This window comes from Nomascus leucogenys, chromosome 13, assembly GCF_006542625.1.
Source record: "Nomascus leucogenys isolate Asia chromosome 13, Asia_NLE_v1, whole genome shotgun sequence".
In the NCBI taxonomy this organism is placed as follows: Eukaryota; Metazoa; Chordata; class Mammalia; order Primates; family Hylobatidae; genus Nomascus; species Nomascus leucogenys.
The window spans coordinates 18,947,023-18,968,954 of NC_044393.1; the positions used below are offsets into that span (position 1 = coordinate 18,947,023).

The 21,932-nt window shown below is 40.9% G+C and overlaps 1 protein-coding gene across 1 annotated transcript in view; it reads right to left on the reverse strand.

The window, feature by feature from the left end:
* Positions 1–937: 937 nt before the first annotated feature.
* STK4 (serine/threonine kinase 4) overlaps positions 938–21,932 on the reverse strand; it is a 116,549-nt gene continuing 95,554 nt past the window's right edge. Inside the window, exon 11 of the mRNA XM_003253617.4 lies at positions 938–5,887. Within this exon, the coding sequence (XP_003253665.1) occupies positions 5,729–5,887 (159 nt within the window). The 3' untranslated portion in view covers positions 938–5,728. The remainder of the gene's footprint in view (positions 5,888–21,932) is intronic.

Genomic DNA, 21,932 nt, shown 5'->3' on the forward strand with positions numbered 1-21,932 from the left:
ATAAATATAAACTTACTTCATCCCTCCTTCTTTCCTTCATCTGGCCATAGGTTCTCAGTGTGATCAATAAGGAACATCTGTCATCAACCCTGGCCACAGGAAGGAAGGTACACTAAATATTTCAAGGAGTGAGGTGAGTAAGTTATGGAACAATAAACACACTTATCACCCCACTCCAAGAAAGGCCCACAGAATAACATGACAGTTATACACATAGACTGTGGAACTATTCTATTAAATACTGTACAGCAATTTCACTCAAGAGAACTACATTTACTTTTCAATGTAACTCTATTCCCTCTCTGCTGTGGGGCAACTTTCAAGGCTGAAAAAAAACCTAGGGTCAGGCTGGAGAACTATTCCTGGATAAGAATGGGCCATACCAGGGCAGGAACCTGCTGCTCCACCTCTGAATGCTGGGCCACGTCTGGCCTGGCTTCATGCAGCAGCAGATGAGGATGAAGGATTCCAAGGTGATCATCTCACACTAGAGGCTTTATACAGGCGGGCTCTTCTGTCCAGGATGTCTTCTCTCCCTCACTTCCTACTCTGTATTAATATAGCCATCTCTTCTTCATTTTTAAAGTTTCAAGGTATATTGTCTCCTTTAGAAGCGTTTCCTTGGACATCCCAGCAGAACCGTCACGCCCACTTCTGTGTATTCACAGGCCCTGTACCTTCTTCTACCATGGTATGTTCAATGTTGTGTGTTTTTGTCCTTGGCTAACTCCCCAAATACCCTGCAAGAACTGTGTCTGGTTCATCTTTATTATATTCCTGATAACTAGCTCAGTACCCTGGCACACAACAGAAGCCCAAGAAAAGTTTACCAACCTCTCCCCAGCTTTGGATCTTAGAATAAACACACTACAGAGTCAATGTCACAAAGATTGTTCACAACACCATTATCCAGGCTATACATGGAGGTTCTCATTAATAAGGGTTTGTGGTCCAAAGGACAGTTTATTTAAAACAAACGTGATGAGGTATAGGAAGAAGAAAGGAAGAAGAACAACAATTCTAACATAAAAACACAGGAAGCATCTCAAACTTAAAAAAAAAAAAAAAAAGAGTGGGGCAATGGAGGAAGCTATGTCTCATACAAACTGCTGACCTCAATTGATTACTTACATCCGAACCTTACAAAATAGCATTTCAAGTCAGCACTTAAGCCAGTGTTATTAGATTTTCTTACAAAAAGTTAAAGCTACAAACTTCACATTTTTAAACTGTACATAGCAACAGCATTTAAGCTTTTTTTTTTTTCCAAGTTGGTCCGAGTGCAAGCTGGTAAAAGAGATTTTTTTTCCAAACACAAACAAGAACATGTATTCCAAAGACAATGAATATAATACTGATAAAAACACAAACATAGTGCTTAAGAAAAGATGGGGTGAGGTGGAGATGTAGATTGGGCAGGAACAATTTTCTAGTAAATAAGGAGCTGCAATCTTTAGAGGCAACATGGAATGCTAGAAAGGACACTGGAATAAGAATCAGAAGACCTGGATCTGAATCCTGGCTCTGCCATATTCTAGCCACATGACCTTGAGCAATAGACTTTACCTCTCTGAGCCTCAATTTTCACATCTGTAAAATGAGGATAATAATACCTACATCTCCCAGCACTATTAAGTTTCTATAGATAGGGCTATTCAGATTATCTGCTTCTTCTTTTTTTTGTTTGAGACAGAGTCTCATTCTGTCACCCAGGCTAGAGTGCAGTGGTGAGACCATGGCTCACTGCAGCCTTGACCTCCCTGGGCTCAGGTGATCCTCCCACTTCAGCCTCCTGACCAGCTGGGATTACAGGTGTGCGCCACCATGCCCGACTAATTTTTTTTTTTTTTTTGATGTTTTGTAGAGATGGGATTTTGCCATGTTGTTCAGGCTGGTATCTATTTCTTCTTGAATGAATTTTGGTACTTTTTATTTTTCAAGGAATTTGTTTATGATGTTGAAGTTGTTAAATTTATTAGCATAAAATTATCCATAATATTCTATTGGCTTTTTAATACCCATAGGATGTATCATGATGTCACTTCTCTCATTCCTGATATTGAAAAGACTTACTGAGTTTTAAATGGTATAAATTTCTGGCATCTGGCAGGTGCTAAATAAATGTTTCCTGGATCGAAATCTACAGTCTCAAGGAGTCAAGGCTACAATTCTTAAGTTGCTTCAGATGACTGGTTCTATCTATTTATCAATATGTCTATTGATCCACTCATCCACTCATCCATGCATCCTCCCACCCTTCCTCTTCCCTGTCAAACATTCATCCATCCAACTGGTGGCTTGGGGAAAGGGACAAAAAAGGAAAAAAAAAAAAAAAAGGAATGTGCTTCAAAATTACTGATGGGATAATTAAAATAGTCTTAAAAATTCTGAGATTTTTGGCCAGGCAGGGTGGCTCACGCCTGTAATCCCAGCACTTTGGGAGACTGAGGCAGGTGGATCACGAGGTCAGGAGTTCAAGACCCGCCTGGCTAATATGGTGAAACCCTGTCTCTACTAAAAATACAAAAATTAGCCAGGCGTGGTGGCACAGCGCCTGTAGTGCCAGCTACCTTGGAGGCTGAGGCAGGAAAATTGCTTGAACCTGGGTGGCGGAGGTTGCAGTGAGCCGAGATGGTGCCACTGAACTCCAGCCTGGGCGACAGAGTGAGACTCCGTCTCAAAAAAAAAAAAACAACAACTTCTGAGATTTTTTTTTTTTAAAGACAGAATCAGGTCATTGTTTCTTGAAGGCAGAGAACAAGCGAGGACCTCAAATTTCTCTGGAAGCTCGAGTTGCAAATGCTCAAGCAATGACGGAAGCCCAAGGCTCGTTGAAAGCAAGCTGATATATCTTAAATTTAGTATTCAACAACAACAACAAAAACTAGGACTTGCTCCTTTGCCTTTCTGTCACTAGAAAACAAATATACTTTGTCAGGAAATTTCTCTGATCCAAAACAAACTAACTTCTGGCCAAAAGGCTCCATCAAGCTAGACTGGTAAGCAATAGACTTTGTTGGATCAGCAAGATGGGTGCACACATGCCTGAAACAAAACAAACTCCAGATCAAAGTTCATGACCCAAGAATAGTTATGGGGGAAAACTGAACTTTCTTTTTTTTTGGATCTAGCTTAGGAAAGGAGAAAATGGGCTTTCTCCTCCTGTCTGGCCAAGTGCAAAGCTCTTTGTCTAAAAAAGAAAGAGAGGCCAGGAGCTGTGGCTCATGCCTGTAATCCCAGCAGTGTGGGAGGCCAAGGCGGGTGGATCACCTGAGGTCAGGAGTGCAAGACCAGCCTGACTGACATGGTGAAACCCGTCTTTACTACGAATACAAAAAAATAATCCGGGCATGGTGGCACATGCTGTAATCCCAGCAGGAGAATCGCTCGAACCCGGGAGGTGGAGGTTGCAGTGAGCCAAGATCGTGCAATTGTACTCCAGCCCGGGCAACAAGAGCGAAAATCCATCTCAAAAAATAAAAAGAAAAAAGAAAGAGGGAGAGACAGAACTATTAATTAGCACAGCAAATGGTGCAGGGGTGTGTAACCTGGATGCTTTGGTTTTTAAAACTTACTTGGCTATCAGACTTAACTACTAATTCAGCTGTCTTTCCAACCTAAAAATGCCAGTTAGAGTTATTTAGTCTATGCAAGAAAAGGTGGTCACTTCATTTTAAAAAGGCTTGTGACTTCCCTTTTTTGTGTAAATATGATCCCCTATAGTGATGCTATGAATCCTGATTCTATCATTTACTAGCTGCATGACCTTGGGAAGGAATCTTTCTCTCTGAACTTATTTCTTCAACTACAAAATGGAGATAAAGTAGTTAAGTCACAGGGTTATTGTGAAGTTTAGAGCCTACCCAGCTCAGTGCCTGATATATAATAGGTGCTCAACAAATGGTAGCTGCCATTTATTATTCCAGCAAGATCCTCAAATTGTCCTGTTTTCCGTATCTGCCACATAGCTATTTCAGTGGCCAAGCCCTGAAGACTAACAACTGCCTCTTGCATTTTTTAAAAACTTGCTTTAATTGCAAATAACAGAATCTGGCCACAGAAGAGGCACATTCCCTGCCTTTCCATTGATTCCCAGGTTTCAGGAGCAAAAGCAATTATGGAGTCAAATTACAGTATCTTGAGGTGCAACCCAGTCATGGCTCCCCATCTGAGGGAAAGAGGTAAAGTTGCAGGAAGATGGCTCTATGCTGTCTTTTGCAAAGCCCTCTGATCTGCTTCAGGCCCAAAACCTGCCTCCATGGGTGCTTGCCTGCTATATTTGGCAGATGTTGCAGAGCTCAAGGACTCGCTGAAACTGAATGATCTGGCTTGTCCAGGGAATCTCTTTACAGCCAGGTCATCTACTGAAGAGCCAAGGCAAGAGCAAGTTTCTGTTAGCAAGGTTCCCTGGAACAATTAACCAAGACTGACACAGGTCTCTTCCCCCAAAGAAGGGGCTGCATGGTTCAGTGGCCTGGGAGTCAGGACCCTGAATTCTAGTTCCAGCTCTTACGCTAACTTACTTTGTGATTTTGGCCATTCCCCTCTCTACACCTCAGTTTTCCGATCATCTGTACAAGAGGGTCAGACCAGATGATCTCTATGGTCCCTTCCAGCTCTGACATTCTGTGTGTTCAGATTGAGCCTCCTGGAGAACAAATCTTAGTCTAATATTCATTTATCCTTTCCAGGCTGCTTAGCAGTAAAAGAGAAAAGAAAACAGTCACATATTTGAATATGGGTCACAAACGCAATCCCCTCTACCCCTATGTGTAAGGAATGTGGAGCAAAATGCCACATGTATGATTTTTACATGAACAATGAGAGCTTCGAAAATGCTTTTCCTTTGTGGACTGAACATAGCCCCGTGTTTGCTGAGAGTTCCTGGTAGACCTATCCCCTCAGTGGATCATGTCTCCTCTTAAGGCACTGGGCAGTATCTGTGCTGTGACTTTAGGCAGTGAGAGAGTGGAGATGGATGAAAGGCATTGAAAGAGCAAAGGCCAATTTGCAAAGAGGGTGCCAGGCTTCTCCTGGGACTCAAAGAGTAAACATAAACTCTCAAAGCTTTCCCTTGGACATCACCAATAGCTCCAGAAGCCAGTGATGACCACACAAGGCTGAAACCATGGTAAAAGAACTGTCCCAAATCTAATTTTTAAATGCAGCCCTGCAAAGGGGGAGGTTGGCTCCTGGGATTCAGTGACCCCCTAACAGCCTCCCAGTGTACTCTGCCCTCATGTTCCACAGTACCATAATCTTACAGAAAAGAGGCAAACTGTTTAAAACTGTACCTGTACAGAGATGCCACCACACTGCGTGGGGAATCTATTTATAATTTATATATATATATGCATATTTATATATTTTTTAAAAGTCTTCCAGAAAGAACAATTGAAAGCTATTGGGAGAAGAAAAACAAACAGACAATGTAAAACTTTCCCAGCTATCACTCAACTAGGAGTCTCTGTTCCTGGGGTTTAAAACTCTGAGTTAAAAGCGCCAATATAAATCCTTTGAAATAATATACCTGGCCAATGTACATACACACATCAAGATGGAACGTTGACTGTCAAGAGAGCCCTTCCCACTGGCGCACATTCCTGAGTTCACAAAGGTGCTGTGGAGAGACGACAAAGCAGAAGTGCCGGCTAACAAACGTGAGGCAAGCCATCCAGAATTCACCCAAAGCCTAGGTGGAGCTGGGGCCCTCACAGCCTAGCCTTGCTCAGAAGTTTTGTTGCCGTCTCTTCTTAGCCTCAATGGCATCCAGGATGGGCTGCCGCTTGGACTGGTACTTCTGCCGGATCTCTTCAATCTCCTGCTCCATCATGGGGTCCAGGGCCAAGAGCCTTTTCTGAAGGTCCTCCACTGTCCAACTCTTAAGCTAGAAGAGAAGTGGAAAGTATAGTCACAACAAAGCTTAAGTCAGTGGCAGAACAGTGGAGAAGCCCAGCCTTCCCAGGCACCCAGAGGGAAGGGAGACAGGAGGGAGACACTGTGGTCAGATCACAGGTTGGGTGGTGGTGGTTGGAAAGTGACAATTCATTCCAAAGAATGGCATACCTTGAAGCTTGTCTGAGGTAATTTATCCCTGGAAGAGATCTAAGTGCTAACCACTTTGATTTAATGTGCCTTGACCAAGAACTTAGTGAATAATACTCTTACCTCCCCTATCTTTTAAATTAATTAAATATAGATTCATTGTTAGGGCATTAAAATAACAGTCACTTGCTGTATGTGAAATAATGGTTGCCTCCCTGTTCTTGTTCTGTCCACAAGATGAGCATCTATCTGGACAGCACCTTTCCCACTTTCAGGATATGACACCACGGAGGATAGATGCTGATGAGGCGCAGATGCCATCCCCTAACCCTGCCTTCCCATACCCCCAATGTCTTGACACTGCCCTGTTATCATCACCAGCATTTACTTGAGGCTACTATATACCAGGTAACACTCTAAGGCCCTTGGGAATACAGATGCAACCCTTGGCAGGGGTTGGGGTAAGGGTGGGTAGTTGGAAAAACCTCAAACTTCTGAGATTAAGTTTCTATCATCCAGAGAAAAACAATGAGCTGATATATAAATTAATAATAATGGCTGGCATTTAGTGTTTTCTATGCACCAGACACTGAGTGATTTACATATATGGATTCCTTTAATCCTCGCAGCAACCCATGCTACAAGGACATTATTATCCCTATGTTACAGATGAACAGCTCAAGGAGGAGGGTAGCTAAGTAACCTGCCCAATGTCTCCCAACTAGTAAGTGGCAGAGTCAAGACTCAAACCCAGGCAGTGTGGCTCTAGAGTCTATGCTCTTAACCAGTGTTGCAGAACAGCAGACTAGCAAAGCACAGGTTTTAGAACTAACTCAACCTTTGGTTAAAACGTGGTTCTGCCTGTTGCAGATGCCATGAGACTCTGTCAAGTTACCAATCTCTCCAGGCCTTCCCCATCTACAGAAGTCAGACAGCAGTGCCTCATCACATGTATTATAAGAATTAAATGAGATCATGGCTGTAAAGTTCTCAGCACAGTACCTGCTGCACTGTGTGTGTAAAGACAGCAATGGGTGTTATAAGCCTCTCTCTTCATAAAAGCCCAGGGGTGTACCAGTGTTCAACCTGTGTCTGCAGCTGTGGGGCAAGGGGCTCTGCTGCCATATGTGTGGAGTGTCCAGTGATTCCAAGTCTGGCCAGTCTTGGCTATCAGGGGTGGGAATGAATGCTGACATTATCCACAGTGGGTGGTGATATTTTATTCTGTGTGCTCACAACCAGTTTAATAGGTACAGTGTTTCAAGAACTCAAAGTCTTACAAGAGGTCTGTTGTGCCCACATTTAGAAAATCATGATCCTCGGCCCCTTCCTGAGGTCTCCACAGGAAAGTAGTATAGGAGCTGGGTGAAGGGCCCTCTGTCTGTCTACCCTTCCTTGAGTGGGTGGGGTGAGAGCAAGTGTGAAATGCTACAGTGGCCTCCCTAGAAATGGCCTGTCACCACAGGAATTTTCCTTGGCCTGCTTCAGGGAGGGTGTCTGAGAAGTGAGAAAACCCTAATAGTTCAAGATGAAAGGTGCTTTGTAATGTGAGAATGGAAGACTTGAGAGTGTGGGTAAATGCTGGAAAGTCAGGCTGAAAAAAAAAATGCATCTTTCCAGCCTGTGGTTTTATACTACCTTAGAGGTTGGTGTTCTTGGCCCAAGGACACCCCTAATAGCAATGCTTGCCTAGTCTTTGGCATTTTCAATTCCTTCTGCAAAGAGAGAATTCCCCAAGCCTACTGCTGAATGTAACTGGTAGTTAAGAATGTAATCTTTGGGATCACAGGTCCTAAATCTGTACTGGCTATGTAACCTTAAGCAGTAATTTCACCTCTTGAGCCTCGGTTTCCTCCTTTGAAAAACAGACAATACTATTTCGTTCCTCCACCCTGGGGTGGTACTAAGACTTACATGAGATAATGGTCTGATGGTCTTAGCTCAGAACTTCATATGGTATGTGTTGGGCAGATAGTAAATATTCCATAAATGGAAGTTATCACTGTTGTTATTGTTGCTATTGTTATTATTATTATTGTATATATGATTGGTAAGTCTCTAATTAATCTTCCATAAATAAGCTGTTTCTGTAACCTCTAATTCAAGCTAGAATCAAACATGTGAAAAAGAAAATATTCTACTCTATTTTGTGCTAATGCCTAAGGGCTGGTACATAATACCTGTTAACTTATGTACAGTATAACAAAATATTTTTCACCCATCCATTTATAAATACTCATTGAACACCTACTATGGGTCAGGTGCTATTCGAGGCACATAGGCTACTTTAGTGAAAACAAACAAACAAACAAAAATCAGTGCCCTTCTGAAGCTTACATTTTAATGAAGCAAGGAAAATAGCAATAAACACAGTAAATTAGTAAATTATTTTTATATTAGAAGGTGCTCTGGAAAAAAAGAAAATAAAAAATAGCGTGAAAGAAGGGGAGCTGGGAATTAGGAGGGTAGACTTGCTTTTCATCTAGCCACTAGGATGAAGAATAATTTGTAAAATGAAGAAATGTAAGTTAGTGGAGCTGCACTGACTTTGCAACTTACTCTGCAACTTTGGGCAAGCCCCTTCTCCTCCTTAGACCTTAATTTCCCCATTTGTGACAGAGGGCTGACTAGATGATCTCAGAAGTCTTTCCAGACTCAATGTTTCTCAGTGTATGACCTATGGATCACCTGTATCAGAATCACTTGCTAAAAATACAGATTCCTGAGCCCCAATCCAAAGCTACTTAATAAGACTCCCTGGAAGGTGAGGCACAGGATTTTGCATTTTGAAGAAGCTATTCACGCTGGGCACGGTGGCTCATGCCTGAATCCCAGCACTCTGGGAGACCTAGGTGGGAGGATTGCTTGAGCCCAGGAACTCCAGACCAGCCTGGGCAAATAGTGAGATCCCATCTCTATGGGGGAAAAAAAAATTAGCCAGGTGTGGTGGTGCACACCTATAGTCCCAGCTACTTAGGAGGCTGAGATGGGTGGATTGCTTAAGCCCACTCCAAGGCTGCAGTGAGCTGTGACTGAGCCACTGCACTCCAGCCTGGGCAACAGAGCAAGACCTTGTCTCAAAAATAAATAAATAATACTAAAATAAACTAAAATAAAGAAGCTATACAGGTATTTCTTATAAATCCTCAAGTTTGATAAACATGATTCTGTATCTTCCTTATTTTTCTGTTAGTAAAATTCTCACAAAGTATTGCTGCCTGTCTCTGGTCTAAAGCTTCTCCTGGGTTTCCAATTTCTAGGCAGTTTTGTTGCCCTTGATTCTAATCTGGGGGCAACAAGCACCCTTGCCTTATCTCAGCCACCTTCAGACTAATTTATGGCTGTCCTAAGAACTTTGGGGCTTAAGTTACATCTGACCTATTACAACACAGCCAGCCAGGCACTGCTGATGACTCAGTCATATCATCCAGATATGGATTTTTCCGAAAAACAAGCTCAGACAATAGTTTCATGGCGCCAAGTGTAGCATTTCACCTTCCTGGTCCTTGGTGGCATAAATACATTTCAGATGGATATCTTGCAGTAAAATAACTGTGTTTCTACAGTTTTGCTACAGCCAGAATCTTGAAGCAGCAAATTCTCAATCCAGCCATGTAAGTAGCTTGAGCTGTTTTCACGAGGTATGGGAAATATCACCATTCAGTACCTCATCTATCCCATAGGATGTGAATATCCTCTCTATTCTGTGATACCCATACTCCATACTCGCACATCCAGATCAGCTCTCACTGGATATTTCAGTCCCTGATTATCTTGTGAAAATCTGTGATATGGTTTGGCTGTGTCCCCATCCAAATCTCATCTTGAATTGTAGCTCCCACAATTCCAACATGTTATGGGAGGGATCCAGTGGGAGGTAATTAAATCTTGGTAACTAAATAGCATGGTCAGGTCTTTCCCATGCTATTCTAATGATAGTAAGTCTAATGAGATCTGATAGTTTTTTTTTTTTTCTTTTGAGACGGAGTCTGGCTCTGTCCCCCAGGCGAGCGCAGTGGCAAGATCTCGGCTCATTGCAACCTCCACCTCCTGGGTTCAAGCGATTCTCCTGCCTCAGCCTCCCAAGTAGCTGGGATTACAGGTGCCTGCCACCTGCGCCCGGCTAATTTTTGTATTTTTAGTAGAGACAGGGTTTCACCATGTTGGCCAGGCTGGTCTCAAACTCCTGACCTCAGGTGATCCACCCACTTTGGCCTCCCAAAGTGCTGGGGTTACAGGTGTGAGCCACCATGCTAATAGAATCTGCAGCTTAACACATCCAAAGCAAAACTCTTGAGTAACATCCCTTCCTCATCCCCAAATCTTGTCTCCTTACTCCCCAGTCTTCCCTATCTCAGGAATGGTATCATCATCCTTCCATTTGCTCAAAATCATTCCCGATCCTTCCTTTTCCCTCACCCCCGCCTCCTGCCAACATCCAATCCTTTAGCAGTCCTATCAATTTTGTCCCTGAAATACTGGTATAACTCAAACCCAACCACTTTTTTCCATCTCCATCTACCTTGGTCCAGGCTATCATCATCTCACAGCAACAAACATAATTAAAAATACAGAAATGAATCCAATCACATAACCCTTAGGTTTCTTTCCTATTGCATTGAGAATAAAATCCAACTCATCAGTGGCTACATGGGCCTCATATGGCTGGTCCCTGCCTCCCCTCCAACTTCATAATCTATTACTCTCTCCTTTGCTCAGAACCCTACAGCTACACTTTATTTCAGATCCTCAAACAGGCCATACTTTTTCCAGCCTCAGTGGCCTACAGAGTTAATGAATCTTCTGCCTGCATGGTTCATGCCCTGTTCTTCCTTATCCTACAGGTTTTAGTTTAGATGTCAACTACTCAGAGGATGCAGGCAAGCCTTTTCTGACCATCTTATCTAGAAAGGCTGCCTCCTCTCCATTATCCTCTATCTCAGCCTCTTGTTTTCTTCAAAACAATCATGTAACTTGTAATTATTTTTATTTATTTTCTTTTACTTGTCTCTCTTACTAGGATATAAGTTCTATAAGGGATAGACCTTGTCTTATTTACTATGCTAAACATAATACTGGTTGAAGAAATGAATAAATTATCCTTCATTTCTAGTCAACTAAGAACAAAAGCCACTGAAACCAATGAAGCAAGCTTACATGGGGCATCATCATATGCAACAAGGTTCTGGATGGGTGCTGAGAAGAGTTAGTGTAGAATAAGAAGTGAGTTCTGCCCTCAAGGAGCTTTTAAACTTAAAAGTAATTCCCCTCAACATTCTTTTGGAATCAAAGGAAATCTCTGTTCACTTAATGAAAATGTCTGTGTTTTGTACTGTCTGTTAAGAAGCAGGGCTCCAGTCTCGGCTCAGTTATTTCTAAAGGCATGTCCATTTAAACTGTTTATTCAAACAAAAAAGAACTTCTGTTATAAGAAATACACTTCGGAAAGAATGAGATCATCAAAAGAATAAGAGACACGATCCTGCTGGACAAGACAAAATAAAGGCCAACCCTAGAGCCACAGACTTGCTACTGAAGGTGGGTTTTGCTGAAGAGATCAGACCAAGGATAAGGATTTCTGAGTCTCTTTCTGGGAGAGATCACAGTGGAAGGAGAACCTAAAATAAGCCTCTTAATCATGGTTATTTAGAATTTCCTTGCCATAACAAGGCTAAGCAACACATCAGTCTTGGGTAAAGGAAGAGGACGGGCTCCGAGCCTGACAGTACTAATGTCTTATAGGAACTCACTCACTCACTATTGTCTAACACCTAGACTTCCCTCACCATCACCTTTACCCAGTGTGATGAGGTCTGATGTCTGCCAAAGGATGTCTGAACAAGTAAAAGCAACAACATTTGTGCAGATGAGATTTCTCTTAAAAGATGTGATCTTTGGAAATGTGTTGTATCTTAAAGTAGATATATTTTTAGTTTAAAGTTCAGCCTCACTCTGTTAGCAGAATACAAATGCTGTCTTACTGTTGGATTCTACACATTACTTCACCATTTGCATCTGTTAAGTGCTGAACTCAGCATTTTATCTGCACTATTTTATTTAATCCATCTGTAAGGTAGGTATCATCATTATCCTCCTTTTAGAGATGAGGTCACTGAGGATAAGAGTGGGAAAATAATTTAAGTGATACAACAAGGAATTAGAAGAGACAACAAGCAATTGGAAGAAATATGAAGGGTTTCTGGAAATGGGAAGTGTGTTTGTGAAAAATGTGGAAGACTGGAAGAATTATGAATTTAGCTGACATTAGATACATCAGATGGCCCTCACATTCAGAAATGCCACTAGTGGTAACGGGTGACTTTAGACAAGTTACTTGTCCTCTCTGAGATTCTGTTTTCTCATCTGTAAAATGGGTATGCTGTCTACTTTGCTGCTTTTGTTCACATAAAAATACCAAGTGCCTACTACACACATGGTGCTGCTGCTGAGGTGCAGTGACTCCAGGGTGCTGAATATGATTCAAATCAAATCAACCAATTTTATTGGCAGCTACACTAGGCCAGGAACACTGCTGGGCAACATGAATATAAAGGGCAATACACCTGTCAGAGAAGCAGCTCAGGTTAGGGGCAAGAGCACTGGTGTTAAGTCAGATGGACCGGGTTCCATACAAGTTCTGCCCTTGGTAGTTGGATGCCTTTGCATAAATCATCTAATATGTGCCTCAATTTTCTCATTTTTCAATGGAGGACATTATTCGTTCTACAAGGGCGGTTGTAAGATTTGGAGGTATTGGTAAGGTGTATAACATAATGTCATGCATCCACCAGAAAGAAAGTGGGTGAGGGCTACCACCTTATATCCTTTTTTGGGAAACGAAGGAAGTATGTAATGTAAATAATAGCTGCTGTTGCTCTAAGATGAGCTCACAACACGGTGCAGGACACATACCACATACACAGAGGCACCTCTATTGAACTCTGTGAGAAACCCTACATCATACCCACTTGGTTTATTTCCTCTGGACCAGGCCACGGCAAAGTCCTGATTCCCAGCATCACTATGAATAATGAAGGCTGATGGGAACTGATTTATTCTTAAATCACCTTAGCAACTCTGAAATTCTGAATCATACCATTTTTCAAAGTCAGCTGCATAATTGGCCCAGAGACCCACTGGGAAGCTCCAGCTGATACTTCATCACAAAGATAATTCAAAGGAATTACACTGACAATTAGCCCATCTTGAATCAGCAGAGTCAAGCTACACTAAACACATGAGAATGTATGGTAGAGCTTCCTCTTCCCTTGTCAACCAGTCCCATAGGGAACACAAATGGGTCTGGCCCATATCCAAAGTACAGGGTTTAGGCCTATTTCAAAGTTCTGCTCCTCTGCCACTATAAACTCTCACCTCAAAAGTCTATTGTCCCTAAAAACCATCAAAGAGAGACCTGCCAGAGCTTTTAAGGACAAGTTTCAATTCCATATGTATCATATATGAACACTCACAATTCTTCCTCCAGTGTCACAAACAGGATTTCTCAAACACATCATCCCTTCTGGATGGGCGAGTCAGACTGATCCTGTCTCAGGTGATGTTTTATTGTAACCAGGAATGAGGAAAGAACACACCTTTGGAATTTAGCAAGATGACAGGGAAGCTTGATAGAAGCTAAAAAGTTGAATGAAGCCATCATCATACCATCCCATATCTCATTCTGGCCACTAGAAAGTCTGGAAAAGTGCAACAAAAAAAATGTACAAAGGCAGTCAAAAGGCATCTAGAGCACTAATTTAGTACTGAGGATACTTACTCTTTCTTGATGTGAACATGTTACTATTTAGGAATGGATTCTAGTTTAGGGAGAGGTGACTCTAATAAGATGAGATTCTTAGGTAATGCAGTAATCTCTCATCAGATGACAGAAAGCCAAGCAGAAAAATCAAAGAAGATGACAATCAAATCATAACTTGTGTGGATTAAGTAAGTACCACACCATTAGTTTCAAAAGACCTTGCTCCTTAAATAAGCCTTGTGGGAATTTTAATAAGAGACTTTCTCTGACTCAAATTATGGTCATGCCAAATTATTTTTCCATCAGTCCCCTATAAAGTCTTCCTAATTCTTCTCCAATAAGGAGAGAAATCAGCAAAACCATGATGAGTTAACAATTGCCTCAATCCCATTTTAGGTTTATAATTAATCAACACTTGTAATTCTCATTATCAAAATTCCAAAGAAAACTTGACCACATATATAAAAAATATTTACCAAGAAGACTGGAATGAAATGTAGATCATAAGCCTGGGTGAATCAAAGAAATCTGGCTTCAAGTAGGCATGGTGATGTAATGACAAGACCTCTGACATGGATCTCTTAGAAGACTGGGTTCAAATAACCCAAAGACTTTGTCTACAGAGCCTAGAGAGGAGACTCAGCACATCGTGTGTGTACACGTGTGTATGTATAAAGAATATGATTTAATAAATGGCAAACACAAAAAACAAGTTTTCTTCTTTAAATAACATTTTATAAAATATGAAGTACTTGCATACTGTTAGTTTTTTGTGATTACAGTAGTCCCCCTATCCACAGGGGATACATTCTAGTGGATATCCAAAACCACAGATGTATATATTTTGGTACTATCTAGCTAGATATCTGTGTGTGTGTGTGTGTGTGTGTGTGTGTGTAGATATATAATGTGTATATATATATATGTATATGTATATAATGTGTATATATATACACATACACAATTTTTTTCCTATACATATATACCTATGATAAAGCTTAATTTTTAAATTAGGCACGGTAAGAGATAAACAAGGAAGCATTTTACAGCTTCTCTTTGGCAAATCCAAATTGCCAGCATCACAACTCTTATGCTTTGGGGCCATTATTAAGTAAAATAAGAGTTATTCATATAAACTAGAGGAACTAGAGAAAGAAGAGCAAACCAACCCCAAAGCTAACAAAAATAAATAACCAAAATCAAAGCTGAACTGAAGGAAACTGAGATGTGAAAAAACATATAAAAGACCAATGAATCCAGGAGTTGGTTTTCTGAATAAATAAATAAATTAAATAATAAGACTATAGCTAGACTAATAAAAAAAGAGAGAAGATACAAATAAACAAAATCAGAAATGACAAAGAGGACATTACCACTGACCTCACAGAAATACAAAAAACTCCCAGAACCTATTATGAACACCTCTCTCTATACACACAAGCTACAAAATGTAGAACCAGGACCAGATGGATTCACAGCTCAATTCTATCAGAGGTATACGGAAGAGTTAGTACCAATCCTACTGAAACTATTCCAAAAAATTGAGGAGGAGGGACTCCTCCCTAACCTATTCTATGAGGCATCCATCTATGTCTATCATCCAGACACCAAAACCTGACAGAGATACAATAACAACCACCACCAAAACAAACAAACAAACAAACAAACAAAAAACTTCAGGCCATTCTTCTCGAGGAACATAGATGTGAAAATCCTCAACAAAATACCAGCAAATTGAATCCAGCGGCACATAAAAAGGTTAATCCACCCCTATCAAGTAGTCTTTATCCCTGAGATGCAAGATTGGTTCAACATACACAAATCAATAAATGTGATTCATCACATAAACAAAAACAAAAACCACATGATTACCTCAGATGCAGAAAAGGCTTTTGATGCAATTCAACATCCCTTCGTGTTAAAAAAAAAAAAAAACTCAACAAACTAGTAACTGAAGAAACATACTTCAAAATAGTAAGACCCATTTACTAAAAACCCACAGCAAACATCATACTAAATGGGCAAAAGTTGGAAGCATTCCCTCTGAAAACCAGAACAAGTCAAGGATGCCCTTTCTCACCACTCCTATTCAACAAAGTACTGGAAGTCCTCCCAGAGCAATGAGACAAGAGAAAGAAATAAAAGACATCCAAACGGGAAGAAGGGAAGTCAAACTATCTGTTTGCAGACAATATAATTCTATACATAGAAAACCCTATAGACTGCCCAAAAGCTCCTTGATCTGATAAACCACTTCAGCAAAGTTTCAGTATATAAAATCAATGTACAAAAATATAATAAGTAGCATTGTTATACACCAACATCCAAACTGAGAACCAAATCAATAACGCAGTCCCATTCACAACAGCCACAAAAAAATAAAATACCAGGGAAATGAAAGATATGTGAATAGAATACAGCTAACCAGGTAAGTGAAAGATCTCTACTTAAAGAATTATAAAACAGTGCTCAAAGAAATCAAAGACGACACCAACAAATGAAAAAACCTTTCATGTTCATAGATGGGAAGAATCATTGTTAAAATGGCTATACTGCCCAAAGCAATTTACAGATTCAGTGCTATTCCTATCAAATTACTAATGACATTCTTCACAGAATTAGAAAAAACAGTTCAAAAATTCATACAGAATTTTTAAAAAGCCCAAAAAACCAAGGCAATCCTAAGCAAAAAAAACAAAGCTGCAGGTTTGAAGTTGGTTTAACCAAATTCAAACTAGGCTACAAGGCTACAGTAACCAAACCAGCATGGCACTGGTACAAAAACAGACATACAGATCAGCGGGACAGAATAGACAGCCTAGAAATAAGGCTGCATACCTACAACCAACTGATTGTGGACAAAGGTGACAAAAACAAGCAATGGGGAAAGGAATCCCTGTTCAATAAATGGTCCTGGGATAACTGGCTAGCCATATGCAGAAGATTAAAACTGGACTCTCCATTGGCCGGGCACGGTGGCTCACGCCTGTAATCCCAGCACTTTGGGAGGCCGAGGTGGGTGGATCACGAGGTCAGGAGATCAAGACCATCCTGGCTAACACAGTGAAACCCCGTCTCTAATAAAAAATACAAAAAATTAGCCAGGCATGGTGGCGGGCACCTGTATTCCCAGCTACTCGGGAGGCTGAGGTAGGAGAATGGCGTGAACCCAGGAGGTGGAGCTTGCAGTGAGCCGAGATCACGCCACTGCACTCCAGCCTGGGTGACAGAGCGAGACTCCGTCTCAAAAAAAAAACAAAAAAAACAAAAAAAACACTGGACCCCCCCCTCCTCGTTATATCATACACAAAAATCAAGTCGAGATAAATTAAAGACTTAAAAGTAAAATCTAAAACTATAAAAACCATGGAAGATAACCTAGGAAATACCACTCTGGACATAGGACCTGGCAAAGATTTCATGACGAAGACACCAAAAGCAACTGCAACAAAAACAAAAATCAACAAATGAGACCAAATTAAACTAAAGAGCTTCTGCACAGCAAGAGAAACTATCAAGGGAGTAAACAGACAACTTACAGAATGGGAGGAAATATTTGCAAACTACGCATCCAACAAAGATCTAATATCCAGAATCCGTAAGGAACTTAAACGAATTTATAAGCAAAAAACAAACCTTCCTGTTAAAAAGTGGGCAGAGGACATGAACAGACACTTTTCAAAAGAAGACGTACATGTGGCCAACAAGCATATTCAAAAGTGCTCAACATCATTAATCATTAGAGAAATGCAAATGAAAACCACAATGAGGCCAGCTGCAGTGGCTCACACCTGTAATCACACTTTGGGAGGCTGAGGTGGGTGGATCACTTGAGCCTAGTAGTTTGAGACCAGCCTGGGAAACATGGTGAAACCCCATCTCTACAAAAAAATACAAAAACAATTAGCCAGGTGTAGTGACACATTCCTGTAGTCCCAGCTACTCAAGAGGCTGAGGTGGGTGGATCAACTGAGCCCAGGAGGTCGAGGCTGCAGCAAGCCATGATCACACCACTGTGTCCAAAAAAAAAAAAAAAAAAAAAAAACAGGCTGGGTGTGGTGGCTCACGCCTGTAATCTCAGCACTTTGGGAGGCCGAGGTGGGCAGATCACGACGTCAGGAGATCGAGACTGTCCTGGCTAACATGGTGAAACCCTGTCTCCACTAAAAATACAAAAAAAAAAAAAAAAATTAGCTGGGCGTGGTGGTGGGCACCTGTAGTCCCAGCTACTTGGGAGGCTGAGGCCGGGGAATGGCCTGAACCCGGGAGGCGGAGCTTGCAGTGAGCCGAGATCACGCCACTGCACTCCAGCCTGGGCGACAAAGCAAGACTCCATCTCAAAAAAAAAAAAAAAAAAAAACCCACAGTAAGATTATCGTCTCACATCAGTCAGAATTTTTTGCTATTACTAAAAAGTCAAAAAATAACAGATGCTGGTGAGGTTGTGGAGGAAAGAGAATGCTTACACACTGCTGGTGGGAATGTAAATTAATTCAGCTATTGCAGAAAGCAGTGTGGTGATTCCTCAAAGAACTTAAAACAGAATTACCATTTGGCCCAGCAATCCCATTGCTGGGTATATGCCTAAAGGAATATAAATCATGAAGACACATGCACAATTATGTTCATCACAGCACTATTCACAATAGCAAAGACATGGAATTAACCTAAATGCTCATCAACGGTAGACTGGATAAAGAAAATATGGTCCATATACACCATGGAATGCTATGTAGCCATAAAAAAGAACAAGATCATGTCCTCTGCAGCAACATGGATGGAGTTGGAGGCCATTATCTTAAGCAAACTAACACAGGAACAGAAAAACAAATACTGAGGCCAGGCACCGTGGCTCACACCTGTAATCCCAGCACTTTGGGAAGCCGAGGTGGGAGGATCATTTGAGGTCAGGAATTTGAGACCATGGTGGTCAACACGGTGAAACCCTGTTTCTACTAAAAATACAAAAATTAGCTGGGTGTGGTGGCACATGCCTGTAATCCCAGCTACTTAGGAGGCTGAGGCAGGAGAATTGCTTGAACTCAAGAGACGGAGGTTGCAGTGAGCTGAGATCGCACCACTGCACTCCAGCATGGGCGACAGACAGAGCAAGACTCCATCTCAAAAAAAAAAAAAAAAAAGAAGAAGAAGAAAAGAAAAACAAATACTGCATGTTCTCACTTATCTAAACAACAAAAACATGAGTACATGCAGGGGAACAACAGACACTCCAGAGGATTACTGGAGGGTGGAGAATGGGAGAAGGGAAAAGATCAACAAATCACCTATTGGGTACTATGCTAATTACTTGGTGATGAAATAATGTGTACATCAAACCTGAGAGACATGCAGTTTACCTATGTAAAAAACTGCACATGTACCCCTGAACCTAAAAGTAAAAAAAAAAAAAATAAATTTCCATACTAAAAATAAAAGGGTTACTTAAACACAAGCACTGTAATACCAATACTACAACAGTCTTTATGATAACCCAGATGTCTACTAAGTGACTAATGGGTGCAACAGAGTGGATATGCTGAACAGAGCGATGATTCATGTCCCAGGCAGGATGGAGCAGGATGGCACAAGGTTTCATCACACTACTCAGGAAGACGCATAATTTAAAACTCATGAATTGTTTATTTCTGGAATTTTCTATTTAATATTCGGTGGTTGTGGGTAACTGAAGCCATGGAAAGCAAAACCATAGTTAAGGTTTGGGAGCTACTGTAATTAAAAAACATTCTTAAATTTACAGGACAAAATTCTTAAAGTAGTATTTTGCATGCTTAGAATTTATTCCAACTCTATTACGGCATGAGCTTTTACAACTTGCTCTGGAATTCACAAGGTACCTGTTTTGTTTTGTTTTTGTTCTGTGAGTTTTATAACAGCCTTTGGCCAAAGGTAATATAGTTTTGACCAAACACAGATTTTTTTCCCTATCATCTTGACCTTGACTCTCCACAGCAAGAACCCATCAAAAACTTTCCTATCCCCCAAGGTTTACTTGCTGATGTCTAGCATTACATCTTTTTTTTTTTTTTTGAGAAGGAGTCTCGCTCTTTAACCCAGGCTGAGTGCAGTGGCGCAATCTCGGCTCACTGCAGGCTCCGCCCCCCCGGGGTTCACACCATTCTCCTGCCTCAGCCTCCCGCGTAGCTGGGACTACAGGCGCCCGCCACCTCGCCCGGCTAATTTTTTTTGTATTTTTAATAGAGACAGGGTTTCACCGTTTTAGCCAGGATGGTCTCGATCTCCTGACCTCGTGATCCGCCCTCCTCGGCCTCCCAAAGTGCTGGGATTACAGGCGTGAGCCACCGCGCCCGGCCCTTACATCTTTTTTAAAATGTAGCCAGTACCCACTCTGTGTCAGAACCCATGTAAGGATAGAGGAGTATGGGTGAGTAAGAGTGGGTATGGGACAAAAAAAGTATATGGCATGCTCCCTTCATGCTAGTTGTGGAGAGAAAAGAGGTAGGGAAGTCACGAAAACAAGCTACAGTCTGGGGTATTAGTGAGGGCTAATGATCATTAACATTAATTAGAGATACTTTTAATTGAGTTCTATGTGCTGGACATTGTGCTCAGCACCTTACATGCATTAACTCAAGTAATCCTCACAACAGTCCAAGAAATAAGTACTCTTATCCCTCATCTTACAGACGCAGACACTGGAGGCTTAGAGAGATATAGGCATTTGCCTCTGGTCCCAGAGGTTGTAAGTGGTTGAATTAGGATAGGAATCTTAGCGTGTCTGACTGTAAAGCCTGGCCAACTGTGTGTCAGGGCAACATGTGCTATAGGAATTGACAGACGGAAGAATCCCTGTGGTCAGTCTATGGGAAAAAAAAACTTTATCTCGTCACACTTTTATAGTGCAGAGAAGAGGGGGTCATTCTAAATCAGGGAAAGGTCTGAATTTTAACTTTTAAAAATGAAATGCAAGTTTGCTTATATCAAGTAACACATTTGAGATACAGAGAACTAATAAAATTAGGTTAAATAAATGAAAAGACTTATGAGCTCATTAGTCAGAAATACTAACAACAACTCCCAATTCCTTCAGGTGCCATGCTTTTTTACACCTCCAAGCTTCTGCTGGATCTATTTCTGTCTTCTGCTTAGGGGGCTGCCCATTCAACCTTCCAGCTCAGCACAACCTCCAACTCCTCTCTCAATCCTGTATCTTTTTCTTTTACTAAAGTAGGACCTATTTGAGAGTAAAGACTATATCTAATATATTTTCAGAGAGCAGGCCAGCAAAAAATAATTCTTAATAAATATTTAATAAAGAAATAGATCCTTAATCTTTAAGCCTTTATTTGAAAATGATACTGACTTTTTACTGGGTTCTCTCAAGCACCAGTAAGACACTAGGCTTTTCAGCATTGAAAGTATGTAATCAATACATAAGCCTAAGAGGATAATTTAAGTTCATTAAATAAAGTTGTATCAATTACTCAAAATTGACCCATGCATACCAAAATCAAAATAATCGACTAATTCAGTATCCTAATTGCAATAAAATTACAAGGAAAGAAATGAAAAAAATTCACTCTAGTCCTGGTTGCTTATGATTGCTCTTTAAGAAAAATTCTATTTTAAGAGTATATTATATTCCCCCTTATCTGTAGTTTCAGTTACCCACAGTCAACTAAAGTCTGAAAATATTAAATGGAAACTTCCAGAAATAATCAATTCCTAAGTTTTAACTGTGTGCCATTCTGACATGCATGATGAAATCCTGCGCTGTCCTGCTGTATCCCACTTGGGATGTGAATCATCCCTTTGTCCAGCATAACCATGCTATACACATTATCCACCCCTCAGTCACTCAGTAGTCATCCTGGTTATCAAATGGACTGTTGCAGAATTGGTATCACAGTATTTGTGTTCAAGGAACCCCTATTTCACTTAGTAATAGACCCAAAATGCAAGAGTAGTGATGCTGGCAATTCACATATGCCAAAGAGAAACCATGATGTACTTTCTTTAAGTGAAAAGATGAACATTGTTGGCCAACAACAAAAAATCATACACTAAGGCTGCTAAGATTACAGTAAGAATGAATCTTCTACCCATAATACTGTGAAGAAGGAAAAAGAAACACATGCTAGTTTTGCTG